The sequence below is a fragment of the Girardinichthys multiradiatus genome, chromosome 9, assembly GCF_021462225.1.
Source record: "Girardinichthys multiradiatus isolate DD_20200921_A chromosome 9, DD_fGirMul_XY1, whole genome shotgun sequence".
Classification (NCBI taxonomy): domain Eukaryota; kingdom Metazoa; phylum Chordata; class Actinopteri; order Cyprinodontiformes; family Goodeidae; genus Girardinichthys; species Girardinichthys multiradiatus.
The window spans coordinates 34,001,609-34,018,714 of record NC_061802.1 but is presented as its reverse complement, the minus strand read 5'-3'; the positions used below and the strand labels follow the sequence as shown (position 1 = coordinate 34,018,714).

The 17,106-nt window shown below is 38.7% G+C and overlaps 1 protein-coding gene across 1 annotated transcript in view; it reads right to left on the bottom strand.

Moving 5' to 3' along the window:
- The window catches only part of si:ch73-63e15.2 (protein strawberry notch homolog 2), a 75,412-nt gene that overhangs the window by 43,990 nt on the left and 14,316 nt on the right, over nucleotides 1-17,106 (bottom strand). Inside the window, exons 2-4 of the mRNA XM_047375044.1 lie at nucleotides 13,055-13,281; nucleotides 10,733-10,812; nucleotides 3,707-3,836 (exon numbers count right to left, since the gene is read on the bottom strand). Coding sequence (XP_047231000.1) covers nucleotides 3,707-3,836; nucleotides 10,733-10,812; nucleotides 13,055-13,162 — 318 coding nt within the window. The 5' untranslated portion in view covers nucleotides 13,163-13,281. The remainder of the gene's footprint in view (nucleotides 1-3,706; nucleotides 3,837-10,732; nucleotides 10,813-13,054; nucleotides 13,282-17,106) is intronic.

Sequence of the window (17,106 nt, the reverse complement as noted above, 5' to 3'; positions counted from 1 at the left end):
CAGTGCTTTTAGCACAACAAGCTGCTGCTTGTTAGTTAATCAGTCATGTTATTCATCTCAGTTGCACACCAATAGTGTGCTGTTTATTACAAGCTATCTCTCAATGAATGTTCATTTTAAGCTGCTACCTTGATGGAAGTGGTGCACCTGTCAACAGGATATTAAATATTTTATCTTGACAGCCACTTCTGGGTTTTGAAATATGCTCATTATCCTGACAGTGTTTTACTTGTACTCCCTGAAAATACAAAGTATGAAACTTTCTCATTTTTTAGTAAAAATAAAAGTTCAAATGCTGAAACCCAGCAGATGGAGAGGAGGCACTATAGTGCATGATGAGGGATTCCTGTAGTTTCTATCTTTGATGAGTCATTTAAAAAAAGCTCATAGAGCAGGGATGGTATAACAGAAATATTTGGTGATTTTAAACTACAATCTTGTTATGAAAAGGTGGTTTGCTTGAAAAGTAACTTCAGAATGGAAAATAAATTATTCATAATTATGTTTACTGATAAAATGATGATTGCTGGAAACAACAGCAGTCCAACACAGTCAACAAAAACTTTCAGACACGTCGAACATAACTGCCTGAAATTATCGCTGAAGTGACCAACATCCCATTATATCAAAGTGCTACAAATGCATATGCCCGTGTCCTTATATGCCACTTCAGGTATTATCTAATGACACACTGTGACCGATAATCGTAAAGGTTTATAAAATCTCGGAGGGGAGCCTATTCATTCCAATACAATTAAAACCTCAGCTTGTTTTTTCAAGAAAGCAGTGATATACAGATACATCCTGTCCACACACTGCAGCGCCGTGGCTCCTTATAATATGCGGATATTCAAGTTGACTTCTGGTGCATGCATAAACAAACCCTCACACTGTGGGAAGTCATGCAAACCTAAAGAGATTTCCCTAATGACCCCAATGCAGTAAATGAGACGGGGAGATAGAAGTAAACACAAAAATCACTTGAGAAACTAAATAACCTCATCAACAAATCAACTCAGCCACACAACTCTGAATGTTTACTGAACAGTTATGGCTCAGCAGCTGAACTGACACTGGATGTGATGCAACCAGACATCGGACTTAGAGAGGGAGAGAAATGGGGCAGGACTGGCACGAAAGGTAGAATGAAATGGAAGAAAATGGGCTGAGTGTGAGGTGGGGGATTATTAGTCATGATGACCCCATGACTTACATTTTCTCTCCATGACTCACATGACTCTACGTGCCCAAAAGCAGCAAGAACAGCTGAGAAAGCACAACACAAGCACAAAACGTCTCCCTTTCCTTCACGGAGACGCAGAGAGGCACAAGGAAAGCAGACCTGCTGCTCCTGAATTCACTAACCATGATCGCAATAGTTTAAAATAAAGTAAACAACTGCTTTATAAATATATTCAGATGAGAAATCTACTGTGGCTCACCGTGAATCCTGAAACTTTTAGCCAGACACAATTACAGGCACATGAGAAACAAGGGAATGCCCGCATTAATGATTAAAGCCACGTCAGCACTCCTTTCCATGTGATGAGGGTGACACATTGCTTTTCTCTTTCGAAAACTTTCACATGTTGCTTTTGTTCAAGAAATAACATCACTTCGTTCCAGACAAGCTTCACGCCCATTTACACACCTGGACGCTAACATGATGTGGAACTCCTCTGTGTAGGTGTCGGAGATACTCCCTAAACCACTGGCAATAAACAGTGAATGCACCTGGAAACTTAATTCATTTATTTCATTTCATTTAAAACATGGCTTTTCATTATGTCCCTGTGTCAGTCACATCAGGTTGTACACAACAGATTTAGGGCCTAAATTCTGATGTCGTATACTTCGTTATTGGATATTAGTATCCCTCCAATGTGGTTTTATCTAGTAAAGATAGCAACATACTGGTAATGTCACTGAGATGCAACATTTGCAGCAAAATCTTTTGACTTCCCTGATACACCTAAGCTCGTGTCCATGGGGCCTTAGCAATCATTGTGAAACTGGAGTGTTGAGATTCTTGCATGTGCCTGATAGTTGTAGACCTTTAACTCCGTTGAAAAAAAAAAAAAAATTTAGTGAAATAAATTAAAATCATATCTATATATATAGCACCCATTTACAGCAAATGTCATCTGAAGGCCTTTTACAAGGCAAATGGTTTCAGGAGATAGTAAAATAATGAATACATTAATGAACTGTGGTGGTATCTTGATGTTTGTGTTTGTTAACTACTGGAATATAGAGACATTTGTTTTGACACCCTCTGTGGTCTATGCTTTCATTAGAATCAGAATCAGAATCAGAATCAGAAAAGCTTTATTGCCAAGTACGTTTTTGGACATACAAGGAATTTGTATGAGTGTAGCTTGTATGAGTGAGTATGAGTGTTTGGCCAAAGTTGGGTGTTGCAGCAGTCAGGAGATGCAGAGGTTAGGTCACCTTATGGCGAAGAGGACTCTGGATTCACCTCCTTGGGTTTCCTCTGGCTGCCTCAGACATTATAAAGTAAAGCATGTTGGTTAAACTGGTCACTGGTTTTAGCCATTTCTCTGTTCTCGCTCCTTTTTATTGGTTAAAGTTTTTAAAACAGCTCCGCAGCTCCGAATTTACTGAGATGCTGGAATAACAGTGTGTGAAAAACTCCCACTCTGTGGCCCCAGTTCAGCTACTGTACTTACTTCATTAATCGTGTTCTTTGCAATCTTGTCTGCAGTGACAAGAATTGTGCTCAATAATTTGTTTTGCTTTGACTGCTTTTGTCTGTGTGACTGCGAAACACACCTTTTCATGTTTCTCTGAGTAAAGGAACTCACAATCCCAACACAGTAAAGTTACGGTAGCCCATGGGATTCAACTTTGTGAAAGTTACTTTTCATGTCTCTTTATGGTGTTCAGGACGTGCCAAAGTGACTGCTGTTTACTCGAGGAAGGACTACAGTGGCGCCCCTCCCCAACTTATTACCTCACGCTGTAGGTCAGTTGTTTAAAAAAGGATATGACACTTGCTTACTACAAACTGTAGCTGTTTATAAATATTTCTAGTCGCAAAAGTCAAAAACAGTCAGGGGCATGTCTGTTAAGTTGCTGACTACAGGCTCTGCTGGAACAGACAGCTGGACTACTTACCAGCCAATATCGGCTAGTTATAGTTGCGTTTCTCTTTGAAGAGCAGAACGAGAAAAATATTCCGCACAACAGGCAATATAGGACTGCTGCTAAATTTTGCTCTCGTATTTTTCAAAATTAAAGCAGCAAAAAATTATTGGTAGAAATGTTTAATAATATTATAATTGCAATAATGGATATGTTACAGTATTTTAGCAGCAGTAGGAATATTTCTTGTGACTTTTAACATGAATGTAATTAGATTATATCATAAGACCAAGAAGCTGCCCTACTTACTGGCCCAGTTTAGACTAAACCCAAAATGGCTTCATTTTTAGAAATGTACCATTCTGTGTCATCACAGTAGCTGCTGTTAGTGTCACTCTAAATACAACTAACTTAAAGGTCGAGATGGAACGCACGATGCTGCATTGTAGTAAAATATAGACATGAAAGATGAGATGCAAGAGGAGTGTGGGGAGCATGCATGGTCTTTTTTGTCATATGAAAGTAAAAGGAAGCATATTGCAAAAAATACATATCATGTGTTGCAGATGATCAACGAACTCAATACATATTCGAAACTAACCTGGGAGAAGTCTCCATTCTCATTTTTCGGGAGGCTGAGGCTGGTAAAGTCCATGTCAGAGTATCCCGGGTACATGCTCATGTGCATATCAGGAATGTTGGTGGTAGTGCTGCTATTCAAGTGGTATTGCCTGGAGAAAAAAACAAAACAGGCTTAGTTGGTTTAAAGTACATCGTGTGCGAGCAGAACAGTCTTTGCTGCTGTTCTCACTTATCACAGGAAGTGATATCAGCTAAATTTAAGCATAATACTATGTACTTTAAGAAGTAGTGAAATGTAAACCTAAAAAGTAAACAGCAATTGGTAGCTGTACCGAGGCAGTAAGCGGAAGACACGTAAAATACCACCTTAAAGGATCCCATTCACAGTTTATTGTCATAAGGACACAAAAGATTTAACGAGTATAAACATTTTCAGTTTCATTCATGTACAATTCTTTCGGAGTTAAAAGTTGACAGATTAAAGTCATCTAATAAAGCCTGTGTCTAAGTCTAAGTCTGTCGGTGTGTTTTAAGAAACTAGTTGATAGCAACAGCGAATTCAACAAAGACAGAGACAGCTACAGCTTTGGGTAAAGTCAGACAGAAAAGTTATGGATGATAAGGGTAACAGCCCGGCATCGACAGCAATTCAAGCAGAACAGAAACAGCTCTTACCCGCCATAAACAGCCACTTTTTCGGAACACCAAACATCTTCTGGAGCCTAAAATCAACTTCTGACACAAATGATCAGACCCTGTACTTCCAACATGGCATATTTTCCGTTTCCTACCGATTCGATAAGTCACAAGGCTGGATAGAAACCCACAGAGCAACACGGCTGGGTGAGCACTCAAAGCAAAAGCAAAACTAAATTCTCATAAAGGTGAAACGGTCCCTCCTGTTATCCAATCAGCCACCAGGCGTCAAACTGAAACAGCTATTCAAAGGGCAAACCCCTGTGCCCAAGGCTGCTGGTCAGAGATCAGTGTTACTAACCAATACAGGATCAACTAAAGCTGCTGTATGGCACAAACAACAAATTCTTAGCCAACATGTGCTAATCACGGGTAAATACTCTAATTAAGGATGGAAAATAGGAAAAAATCATCCAGACTGGAAATCCCCTCTGTGTTTTTTTTTCTCTAACAGTGCAGTGACAGCATTATTATTACAACAGAAGTCTTAGCAGGCCCGGTTTTCATCAACAAAGCTGGTTAAGGGTTTATTCCTAGGAATGGACTGACCTCTCTGTGTACACAAGTTGTTTTCCCTCAGTTTTTAAACTCCAAATATCATAGTTTTCATTGCCATCATTTTACCACAATGTTAGCGGCCTAATCCTTGCTGGCCAGGCACAATCTCACAACTCTCACACCAGTTTAGAAATAATTTTTTACTGACAGTCCACAGTCTTTTGTTTCTATCCTCTTTATTGCCATATGGTGAACTTATTGTAGGGATTTCTAGTAACACCTGGCAATAGTGCATAATAGGGAAACTCTTCAGTGACAAAGACATTACATTTAATGAAAGAGTAATTCCAACCAATGCTACTTGTTTTAAAAGCACAACTTTGGAAGGTGACAGCAGGAAGTGCGACCAAATAGAATCCCAATGATTATCAACCGTTAAACACTACTTCCATAAAAATGATGATTATCAAGGTGTAGCTCAAGTATGACACATCGCAGCGGACGCACAAACACCCACGCAAACACGTGCACACACAGAAACCTGCTAGGGTTCCTTGGAAGAACACTTCCTTATAGCTAACACAAACAAAATGAAGCTCTCATCTTAGGAACTGAGTGCACTGTATGAACTGTGTGTTTTAGCTGCTCCAGTCTGTCAGCAGCAAGTATTATGATTGTTTGCTTAAACCAAATGTAGGATTTGTAACCAAGTATCAACTTGTCCCATTGTCTCCCTGTATCAAAACAGATCAGAAGGAGATGGTGGCTTTGGAATGTGGAGCACAGTGTTGGTGTGGAGAACGGATTGCATACTGCAACTAACTCGTTCCAACGATGACTTTGCAACACATCAGTCTTTCAGTTTATTTACAAGAACAGAATGAGGAAAGACAACAATAGTTAGAACTGGTATATAGAGGTAACTTAGAAATGCTTTAAATAATGACATTAGCAGCACATCAAATTGGAGGCATGGGTAAGTAGGAGATTTTCATAGTATAAAATATTTGAAAAACAAAAATGTATGACATGATCTCATTGATTTCACTTAAGACCAAGATTTATTCCTACTGCTGCAAAAGTAATGAAACAAAATGATTATTAAAGTTGTCATAATTATGGTTCATGAAAAAAAATGGCTGTGATAAAAAACGTGAAACCAAACTCTAGTTAATGATGTTCACAAACCATAAAAACTAACAGCATGATTGGGCTAGTCTGTTTTGCAGTTACACCTATTTTTCCACTCTTGGTCCCATAAAATGATCAATTAATGCTGTATCTGCTTATAAAATATCACTGAGTAATGTTGAACAGATGAGCTGCCTTGCTTATTGTAGCTGTTCAGGTGAAGAACTCTCTTGATAAAGAGTATTTTTAGGGTCATATTTCTTTTTATGAGCTTCTGGCTGTATAAAGTTATAGATTAATATTTTCTTCGCATTAAATAACGCAAAATATTGTGCTAAAACTTAGTACAAACTGATTTGTATTTTATTCTTAGTCAGTTGGGAAAATGCAAAGGTTTTGAGCTGTTCAGAAATCTGGCAACGAACTCCTAAATTCAAAACATCTGCATTAGTTCTACACAAATTAATTGTTCATTCTTAGGCATCGTAACCGATTTCTAATTTATTCTTAGGCATTCCTATGTGTTCTTAACTCATTCGGGGATTCATAAAGCGTTGTCGTGACAACTCAGGGCCGTTGTAGCCCCTAAAACAGCCTACATGTCTCTACTCTCCTTGTAAAATAAAAATAAAGATAAAGAAAATAATTATAAAAAAAGTAAAAAGCCAAAAGAAAAAAAACCCAAAATAATATATTTTTAAATAAATAATAAATATTAAATCAAGTAAAATTCAATTTATTATTTAATTTCTTATTATATTTTATGTTAAAAAACAATCACTTTACTTAAAACATTTTAACTCCGAAATATCAACAGTCATCATTCAAATAACAATCACTCCTGCTGGTCCCTCATCACTTTTTATTATATCTTGATGGAAAATGGCACAAATTGTTAAGAATAGTAACGACTTCAAATTTAATCCTGACCCACTTCCTGATTCTTATAGGCATTCGGCATATTATTGGCATATTCCTAACTTTCCCGCAGTATTCTTAATAGACTCTTGTAAAAACTTGTAAATTGCGATTGAAGCTGAACCTCACAATAAAAAAAAATCAGCAGCCACGATATAAGGAAGAGAATTGGACTTGGAGAATTGGACCGGCCACAAGTCTGGGTCATCCTTGGGTACGATTTCCAGATGTCTAACGGTGTCATATTCAACTATTCAAACTATAAAGTATAAACTATAAAACAAACTATAAATTCAAATTATATAAAAATATAAACAGCCTGGGAATGTTAAGTTATCAAACTGTTCAGGAAGGAGACGGGTTCTGTATCCCAGAGATTAACATGTTTCAGTGTGAAATGACCAAATCATACCCAGAATAAGAAGAAAAAGACAAAAGTGTCATTAGTGAAATCAGTTCTGTACCGACATGGGCTGAAAGGCCGCTCATAGAGGAAGAAGCCATTTAATTAGGAACCAACATAAAAGAAAAGATTACAGTTTGCAAATGGACTCAGGGACCTTAATATCCAGCGAAGTTTCCTGTGGTCCCTAAAACAAAACAATTATTCTGCTCATTTTTCTGCCATTAAGCAAACCTTCTGAATCCTAACTGACCTTAAACAGCAAACATTTAGTCTGACTTACTGTCTAAAAATAAGTTTACATGTCTTTTCATACCATGCATGTATATATCTGGGTTCAACTGTATATATATATATATATATATATATACACTCACCGGCCACTTTATTAGGTACACCTGTCCAACTGCTCGTTAACGCAAATTTCTAATCAGCCAATCACATGGCAGCAACTCAATGCATTTAGGCATGTAGACATGGTCAACATGATCTGCTGCAGTTCAAACTAAGCATCAGAATGGGGAAGAAAGGTGATTTAAGCGGCTTTGAATGTAGCATGGTTGTTGGTGTCAGACGGGCTGGTCTGAGTATTTCAGAAACTGCTGATCTACTGGGATTTTCACGCACTACCATCTCTAGGGTTTACAGAGAATGGTCAGAAAAAGATAAAATATCCAGTGAGCGGCAGTTCTGTGGGCGCAAATGCCTTGTTGATGCCAGAGGTCAAAGGAGAATGGCCAGACTGGTTTGAGCTGATAGAAAGGCAACAGTAACTCAAATAACCACTCGTTACAACCAAGGCATGCAGAAGAGCATCTCTGAACGCACAACAAGTTGAACCTTGAGGCGGATGGGCTACAGCAGCAGAAGACCACACCGGGTGCCGTTCCTGTCAGCTAAGAATAGGCTACAATTCACACAGGCTCACCAAAATTGGACAATAGAAGATTGGAAAAATGTTGCCTGGTCTGATGAGTCTCGATTTCTGCTGCGACATTAAGATGGTCGGGTCAGAATTTGGCATCAACAACATGAAGGCATGGATCCATCCTGCCTTGTATCAACGGTTCAGGCTGGTGGTGGTGGTGTAATGGTGTGGGGGATATTTTTCTTGGAACACTTTTAGTACCAACTGAGCATCGTGTCAACGCCACAGCCTACCTGAGTATTGTTGCTGACCATGTCCATCCCTTTATGACCACAGTGTACCCATCTTCTGATGGTTACTTCCAGCAGGATAATGCCCCATGTCATAAAGCACGAATCATCTCAGACTGGTTTCTTGAACATGACAATGAGTTCACTGGACTCAAATAGCCTCCACAGTCACCAGATCTCAATCCAATAGAGCACCTCTGGGATGTGGTGGAGCGGGAGATTTGCATCATGGATGTGCAGCTGACAAATCTGCAGCATCTGTGTGATGCTATCATGTCAATATGGAACAAACTCTCAGAGGAATGTTTCCAGTACCTTGTTGAATCTTTGCCACGAAGGATTAAGGCAGCTCTGAAGGCAAAGGTGGTCCAACCCGGTACTAGCAAGGTGTACCTAATAAAGTGGCCGGTGAGTGTATATGCATAGATCATTGTAACAACTAAAGCTAGGTAACCAATAGCCATGCTCTGCCTGGAGTAACAAATGCAGACATTTTCTTTTGCACGTTATATTATGTAACTCTGTCAACTGCCAACAATGCACCAGTCTTAAAACATTTGTTTTTGATGAGATACAGTAGGCACAGAGGTTTCTGTGGTTTGTAAGAGTCTGGTGTTGGTTCCACAAAAGACAACAACAGATCTGTTGCAGCTTGATGTTGCATAGCATATCCTAACACCTTCCAGCACTAAAGCAATAATCACAGTAAAGTGGTATCTTTCTATCAGTCTGAATGCTGTCAAATAAATGCTAGCACACAAATTAAGAGGATAAATTATTTAGAAGAATTAGATATATTTGTCTTTATGTGCTTATGATCGTTCGTAGGAACAGTATGTGCTGTACAGATGTGAGTGGGAAATGCAGGTAAACAATTCGAGCAAACATAGCACTTCCCATGCACATTTTCTCTGCACCGGTGTCATGTGATCATTTCACTCCTCCGCACGTCCATAACGACAATCTGAACAGACAAGACCGTGCTTTCAAGCCTAATCAGTTATACTTTTGACAGGAGAGTGTAAAGTTAACCAAGCAACAGGTATCAAATGTGGTCCTTCAGAGCACACAAGGTCATGGGGATAAGAAAACCAGAAGTAAACACAATTACAGGTAGTGATACAAAAACTACAAGATTAAGTTTTCTGTCTGATTTCTTAAAGATCTGACCTTGGTGTTCTAGGAAACCTCTGAAAGCAAAAAACTCTGCAAACACAACCCTATTGAGAATGTTAGGTTCACGCTTTTTTAAATGCCACCTCAATTTAATTCTGCTGATTAAGATCTAAACAACCCAAGTCTAAGCCAATTGATAATGAATCACATCATATTGCTCCTAACCACAGACCCCTGTTTTAATGTGTTTCCTCTCTGCACATAGTAAGATAGAAAGTGAGATAGAGTCTTGCACAATGAGCTTGACATCATAAAACTCCACTTTGAGTGAACTTGAAAACCACACACTGTGCCTTCACGTCACCAGAAAGTTTAACTTTCAAAGAAACACAGCGTGGATCGCAGTAGCAAAATGAAACACAACTTTGCAAAAATCTATTCATCGCTTGAGCTAAAAGAAATCGTTTTGGAGAGAACAAAACAAAAAACTTTTAGATGTTTTGCCTCAGGAAGAACAAAACATTATCCATTACAACCATCAGCCCTTAATTACTAACTGGCAGAAATGAAGAATTCAAGAGATATTGGATATCACTGCTTGCAACACGTCTTTTCTACACATAAAATGAAACCTGCTATACAGTTTTGTGAGCATTTAAAACAAATTCTATAACAAATAATAATACTAAGAGCTAAACAGTGGTTTCTGGGTTGATGGTGGGCCAACATCCACCTGTGCAAAGCAACACCTGCCTCTGTACTAATAGGTTTTCTTGCTGGTTAGCAGGAAACACAAACACAATGCTGTAACAGCTAACTGTTGCGCAGTTTGTGTTTAAAAGGGCACATCGTATTTAGTGGCAAGATCACACAGGCAGCTCTAACTTGCAGGAAGTCTAACACTCCCCCCAACCCAAAAGTAGGCTGACGTCAAGACGCCCACAGCAGGAAGCGAAAGAGGTCTGACAGATTAGACCATCCAGCATCATGTTAGCTGATGGGGTGGGGGGACTGCAATAGGTCACAACAGGTGGGAGCATTTGCAATTTTTTTTTTTGCTGGTAAAATTGAGATTGTGTCTTGTGACAGCACTGCAAGCAAGGCTGCAATTTTGTAATAACTTACTGGTTTCCAGATTGCATAGGGCAGTATCCAGGCTGCTGAGAGAAGGATTCCCAGGTACCAGAGGAGCCAAATATTGAACTCTGAAACATGAAGAGTAAAGGTACAGGTAAAGTAACATCTTGTAGAAGCCATTCAGTTTTAACCTTCAAATCAAACTTGACCAATACCTATCAAGTTACAATAAATTTCATTTTCACCCCATGTTGCCTCTGTGAGGCTCAGTAAGATCTAACAAAATCCAACAGAAGCCCTGTTGTTTTCAGAAAGTAGGTCATTTCAATCACTTATGAAATAAAGCAAACATAGTAGGAACATGTCAAACGTTTTAGGGAATATTTCTTTGGTTGAGGGACCTTAAAATAGAGTTAGACAATGAGTTTAAAATATTCTTTTTAATTACACAGAAACCAGTAATCCACTATTTATCACATATACGTTATAAAAAAACATGGTGCAAACACCTAAAAGACTTGGCATTTCAAACCAAATGACGTAATAATTATTTAAATACCTCCACCAGAGGATTGCTTCCTTTTTCTATAGTTTTAGATGACTGGCATTTACCACATGTCACATGGACCAGTCTTAAGATAAGTTAAACCTGTTCTTCGAGTCCTGTCAAAGGTTTTAGGCAGACTTGCTATTTATTCTCTTGCAGGGAAAGTGTAAAGAGGTAATATGAACCGCTAAGTTTGTCATAATCATAGATGGCAAACCTTAACTACTTCGTTTCTTTTGGCACACATAAATCAAAGCAAACAAAGACCACACGAGGAGTTCCTCAAGGCCCTGTTCTTTGGTCTCTTTTATTTGGTATGTGCATGCTCCCCCTAGCCCGGTTTATAGCGTATTACAACATCCCTTACTATAATTATGCTGGTGACACACAACTTTAGGTATTTTTAAATTTACCAGTGTTGCAAACCAGATGTTTACATACACTATAGAATACCTAGAACCTGATATTCCTGCAATAACTCAGACTAAACCTTTCTAGTTTTAGGTCAATTAGGATTACCAATATTATTCCTATTTGCAAAACAGCAATATTTATTAGGAGGGGTGTCTTTAAAACCTTCTTCAGATTCAGTAGTTTACATTCATCTTTCTGCTACTTGATAATAGTATCTTTTAAACTATGATAAACAGTATTTCTTGGTTCAAACATTTTAGGTGTCCTTTTACAAGCTCCTCACAATAGTTTGTAGGCATTTTGGCCCATCCCTCCTACACAACTGGATCAGAGTTATAGGCAGCCACACACCTTTTCATTTCTACCTACATTAATTATGGGACTGGCACCAGGGTTTTGTGATGGCCCCTACAAAACATTGACTTTGTTGTCTTTAAGCCACTTTGTAGCTAATTGTTTATGAAAAATAAATTTGAGTTTAAATACATTTGTGCCCAGGTTTTAACGTTTTGGCTGATGTCTTAAGATATCGCTTCAATATTTCCACATAATAATTACAAAAGACCTTCCCACAGCATGTCCTCCATGCAAAACATGATACTGCCACCCCTGTACTCCACAGTTAGGAAGATGTTCTCAGGATTACAAGCTTCTTCTATTTTCCTGCAAATTAGTGACGGCCATTATTTAGTTTCATCAGACCAAAGACATTTGTCCAAAAATTAAAGGCTCTGTCCCTGGGTGCAAAGTGTAGTCTATTCTTTTATGTTGCTCTTAGAGCACTGACATCTTTCTTGCTGTGTGGTTTGCATACACTTGCTCGAACAGATGAACGTGGCACCTTCAGACATCTAGACACTGCCCCTGAAATGACCCACATTTGTGGAGGTCCACTATCCTGTATCAGATATCGTGCCTGAGTTTTATTTTTATTTTTCTTTGATGTCACAGAGGGGAGAGCTGAATTAGGTTTGAGGTGTTGCCTTGAAATACATCCACAGCTGTGCCTCAAAATTTGCTCATCTGAAGCAAATACAAGACGGCATTAATTGGGTTTTCCCAAAGTATTTGGAAGCACAGTAACCTTGGTGTACTGTATGTAAACTTCTGAATTCCAATAAAAATAATTATCTAGTCTGATTTAATGTCAGACAATGATAGAAATGTTGTCTTTCTATACAATGTATGTAAATGTATGTTTGCAACTGTAAATTCTTGCAGATGAATATTTCAGTCCTCTCAATGGTCTGAACTAATAACTGCTGGCAAATTTTAACAATTACCTAAAGGCAACAGCCAATTATTTGAAACCAAACACTTTACTTAAAGAAAATCAGATTTTCTTGCATTTTTAATACTGAACTTCAGCACTAAGGTCTTGACAGCTTTAATGCAAATAAATCACTTGCCTCCATGTTTGAGGGGCCCATTGAGAACATGCTGCTGTTTAGCTGAGGGCCTTCTGGATGCAGGTAGTTCTCCCCGTCCATGGCCAGCACTGAGGTAAGGGTGGACATCAGACCAGAGCTTCACACATGACTACCAGCAAACTTAGACAATGCACCCCTCTACCGCCACCCACGTGCTGGCTGTGTATGAGTCAGTACTTTAAACAAGGACAAGTACTCTCCATGACCTGGGGAAGAGGGTGGGGGTTAATGGAATAGAGAAGAAAGGGAGAATCAGATGTTAGATCAACATCATTAATCTAAAGCAAAAACAACTTTTTGAACTTGTCTTTCTTTCACACTGAGTAAGTAAAGCAACAAAAGTAACCAAAACTAAAAGTGTGGCTGATTTGACTCCTTTGAAATGGTCTTCTTACAGTGCATGCTACACAAGATAACAAAGCCTCCATTTAAAAGCCTAATTCCAGCTGTGTTTGTGAGCACATGAACTAAACTCAGATCTCATTAATAAAACAAAGTTCAAGGTTTTCAATTATTTGACTGATTGCCTTCATTAATTAGCTGTCAGCTGACATTATGAAACGTTTGCATCCATTAGAGAAGCAATTAAACCACAACAGGATATGTCATGCGATGTTCTATATGTTTACAGGCACAAAGCACAATCCCATGGCTGGAATAATGAGCACGTATGGGAGGGTTTCCTGCTGAAGCCACCATATGCTTGTCTGCTTCATGATCCAAAGTGTAAACGTGTCAAGCACAGAGACAGGTCACACTGGCTAGACCAGAGTCATTAGGATCAAGAAGATCTCCTGCAGTGCTACCAAACTTACAACTTTAACCCTTCTATTGTGTTCCTCACATATATTTACAAAGTCTTCTCATGTTACTTAAAGTAAAAACAAAATTGCTTTTGATATAAAAAATAAAAAAAAGACCTAACAGAATATATTTTTCGGGTCACGGGGAAGTTGGGGAATGAGTATGATTATGAGCGTTATTTAGACAGGCAGAAAGAAGACCAAACTGCAAACAATCTGCAACCTTCAGGATTATATTTTGATTGCCTTGTGGCTCTGATAAGCTCTGTTCGACGATGGTCTGGGTTATCCTGGTGTAAATGACTACATCTGTGCCTTTGGTTCACTGAAAAGGATTTCTTTTCTAATTGTGAGTTGAGAGCAACTCTCTATGTCATTCAATACAAACAATAAACTCCACATTAAAAGGCTGGCAACCTGTGTGTCAGTCACCTTAGTTGTGGGATTTATGAAATGAACTGAAACTAAGAGGATCATGCTCAGTTTGGATTTCGAAATATGTCTCCCTCAGACATAAATAAGTTTCTTCTCTCTCTTATAAAAAGGCACTGTGTAAAATGCTGATACAACATAAAATATGGCAGAAAAACAAAAAAGAAACTGCTGTGCGACTACCATATGAATGTTCAGTAAATGCTAGTCTCCCAGTGATTTTCACAACACAAGCAACTCTCTTTTTCAACCCACTATTTCACACCATCCTTACTGCGGTCCTTCCCCCAGTTTCCCCTCAGTCTGGAACACATGCCAGACATGTTCACTATGGACAATGAGGTAATAAATACTAATAGGGTTCATGTGGGTCTAACTAAGAGCTGCTTTGTGTGTCCAAGTGGGGGTGCATGAAATAGACCTGATCCAACATATTCCCCACTCATATTGCAAAGAGACACAAGGGAAGCCATTTTCTTTTCAGGCTGCCAGTGTAAAACAAATGTGAGGGGGCAAAGAATGGGCTGATTACTTAGACAAATGACCTGAAAACAAGCTGGCAGATTTCAGAGACAAATGGATCATTTGAAAAATAAGATATCATGCAAGAAGTGGGTTGGAGAAAGCTCTAAATAAAGTTGTTACAGTCAGGATATAATGACGTGATAGCTGAGACCGCTAATGTTTCCATCGTTAGCCGGAGCAGGCAACCTTCACCACCAACATCACAGCATCAAAAGGTGAGACTGCTTCTTATTAACTGTGGTCATTTATTAGTAGCACAAATTCTTTCCAATACTTTGATCCCCCAACCACCAACAAACATGCCACCCTCCAAGTCAAAGCTGGTGACTGTCTCTCAGTGATGATAAACTGAGTCCTCTTGCTGTCCCCCAGTTTGCAACACCCACCCCTGATAATCAAGACAGCTTCTGAGGATAATCGATAGTGATTACTGCAAGAACGCTCCCAGATAACCCCCTTCCTGTAACGGTTCTCATTACCGGAAAAGAGGCGAAAACCCCCTACTACTCTGAACTCCTGCAGGGGAGGAAGGGAGAGGTGATGAGGCAAACTATTACTGGGATGAAAACAGGTTATCATCTATGTAAGAGAGAGAGATAAGTTTACATTCAGGAAAGAGGAAACAAGGATTCTCCAATTCCAAAGGAGATGCTATTAATTGTGTACATTGTGTTAATAATAGAATAACTGTGTGTGTGTATCAGGGTTCAAAATAATATCTCAATCACTAGAAAACTGTTTACTACAGAAATTACTATAACACCTCTGTAAAGGGGCTCAACCAATTTGACCTAATTTACACCAAGAGTGTTCTGGATTATAACCTTTCTTTTTTTTGTCTTCCCCTCTCTCATGTGTTTCTCTCTCTCTCTCTCTGGGTGGTCCTATTCAGCAATGTGATAAACCAGATTAGCCAATTTAATGTGCAGTGTTAGGAAAATCTTTTAAAAGTTGAATGTGCATATGTACACATTCAATGGGCTGAAAATTACAAAGAAAAAACAACACATGTTATGTTGGAAAACCTTGCCATGATAAGACCACATTCTATCTGCTTTAGTTTAGGCTGCATGAGTCAAGAGGGGTTAACAGGCAGCCACCCCCTCTGTCATCCCAAAACCACAGAAATGCGTCTCAGTTAAAGCATCCAACATGTGCTTGCAATAGGTGGCAGGTAGATAAAAGTCAGTGTGTGGCAAGAAATGACTTCCTGATGTGTGCTGGTGGCCTTTCCTATCCTGCCAGAGCACATGGAGATCACCCTGGGAAGTGTGACTTCCTTAAGCCGCTAAGTCACAATTAATGCTCACGAGGATGACAATCACCCTGCTTGGCGCGTGTGTGCCATCCAAGGAGCATTTGGGCAGTCACATGTGGAGTCTGACTTTAAAATTGTGTTATGAATATGGCTGTTTGTCCCTAATTCAGATTTCAAGGGTTCTGTTGAATTTACTGTAGAGTTTATTAAAATGTGGGGACAAGCAACATGCAAGGTAATAAATGACAAAGGAAAAATTAGGAAAGTAAAAACATTACTAACAGGTACATGTGTAGTTTTTCTTCCTTTTTGAACACTACTACATTAGTAAATACATATTGGAGTAAGCAGATAAATAAGCCATGAGTAATGAGTAATGAGTATTATTAAGCAAATAAATATGCCTAGCATTGGAATAGAAATCTTCTTAATTTAAAATGTAAATTTGTTTTGAACAATTTCGATAATTATAGAGGTCACAATAAGGGATGTCCCAATCTACTCTCATGTATCACACTGAGATTCCAGTCATTTAGGTTCTGGCATTTTAAATGTTTGCTTTTGGACTCCCCTGATGAAACTTACCTGTATATTGTATTGTATCTTTTAATGGTTGTGCTGCATCCTGTTTTGTGTCAGTCTATCCCAGACATAAAGCAATGTGGAAGCACTCTGTGCTTCCCTTTTTAAATAAAATCATGGCCTGTTTTCATTGGCAAATCTATAAAAATTGTGTATTAGGCCGACTACATTATTTTCTTGATTTATAACAGAAGTGTTTTTCACCCCTTTACAATTCAAAATGAAAGAGAAACTGTGTGGGGGCTGAAGGTCTCTGTCTGACTCTGTCATGTGACAATTGTCATTGTTGGGGACAGCTATGAAAAGCACAAATGAAACACAAGAGGCTTTATTTTATTATATTCAAAGGAAAGTACAAAGTTTGAGAACCAAAATGACTTTTTTTCTGTGTTTGTATACGTACAATAAGCTTGAACTGCAATGAAATATGG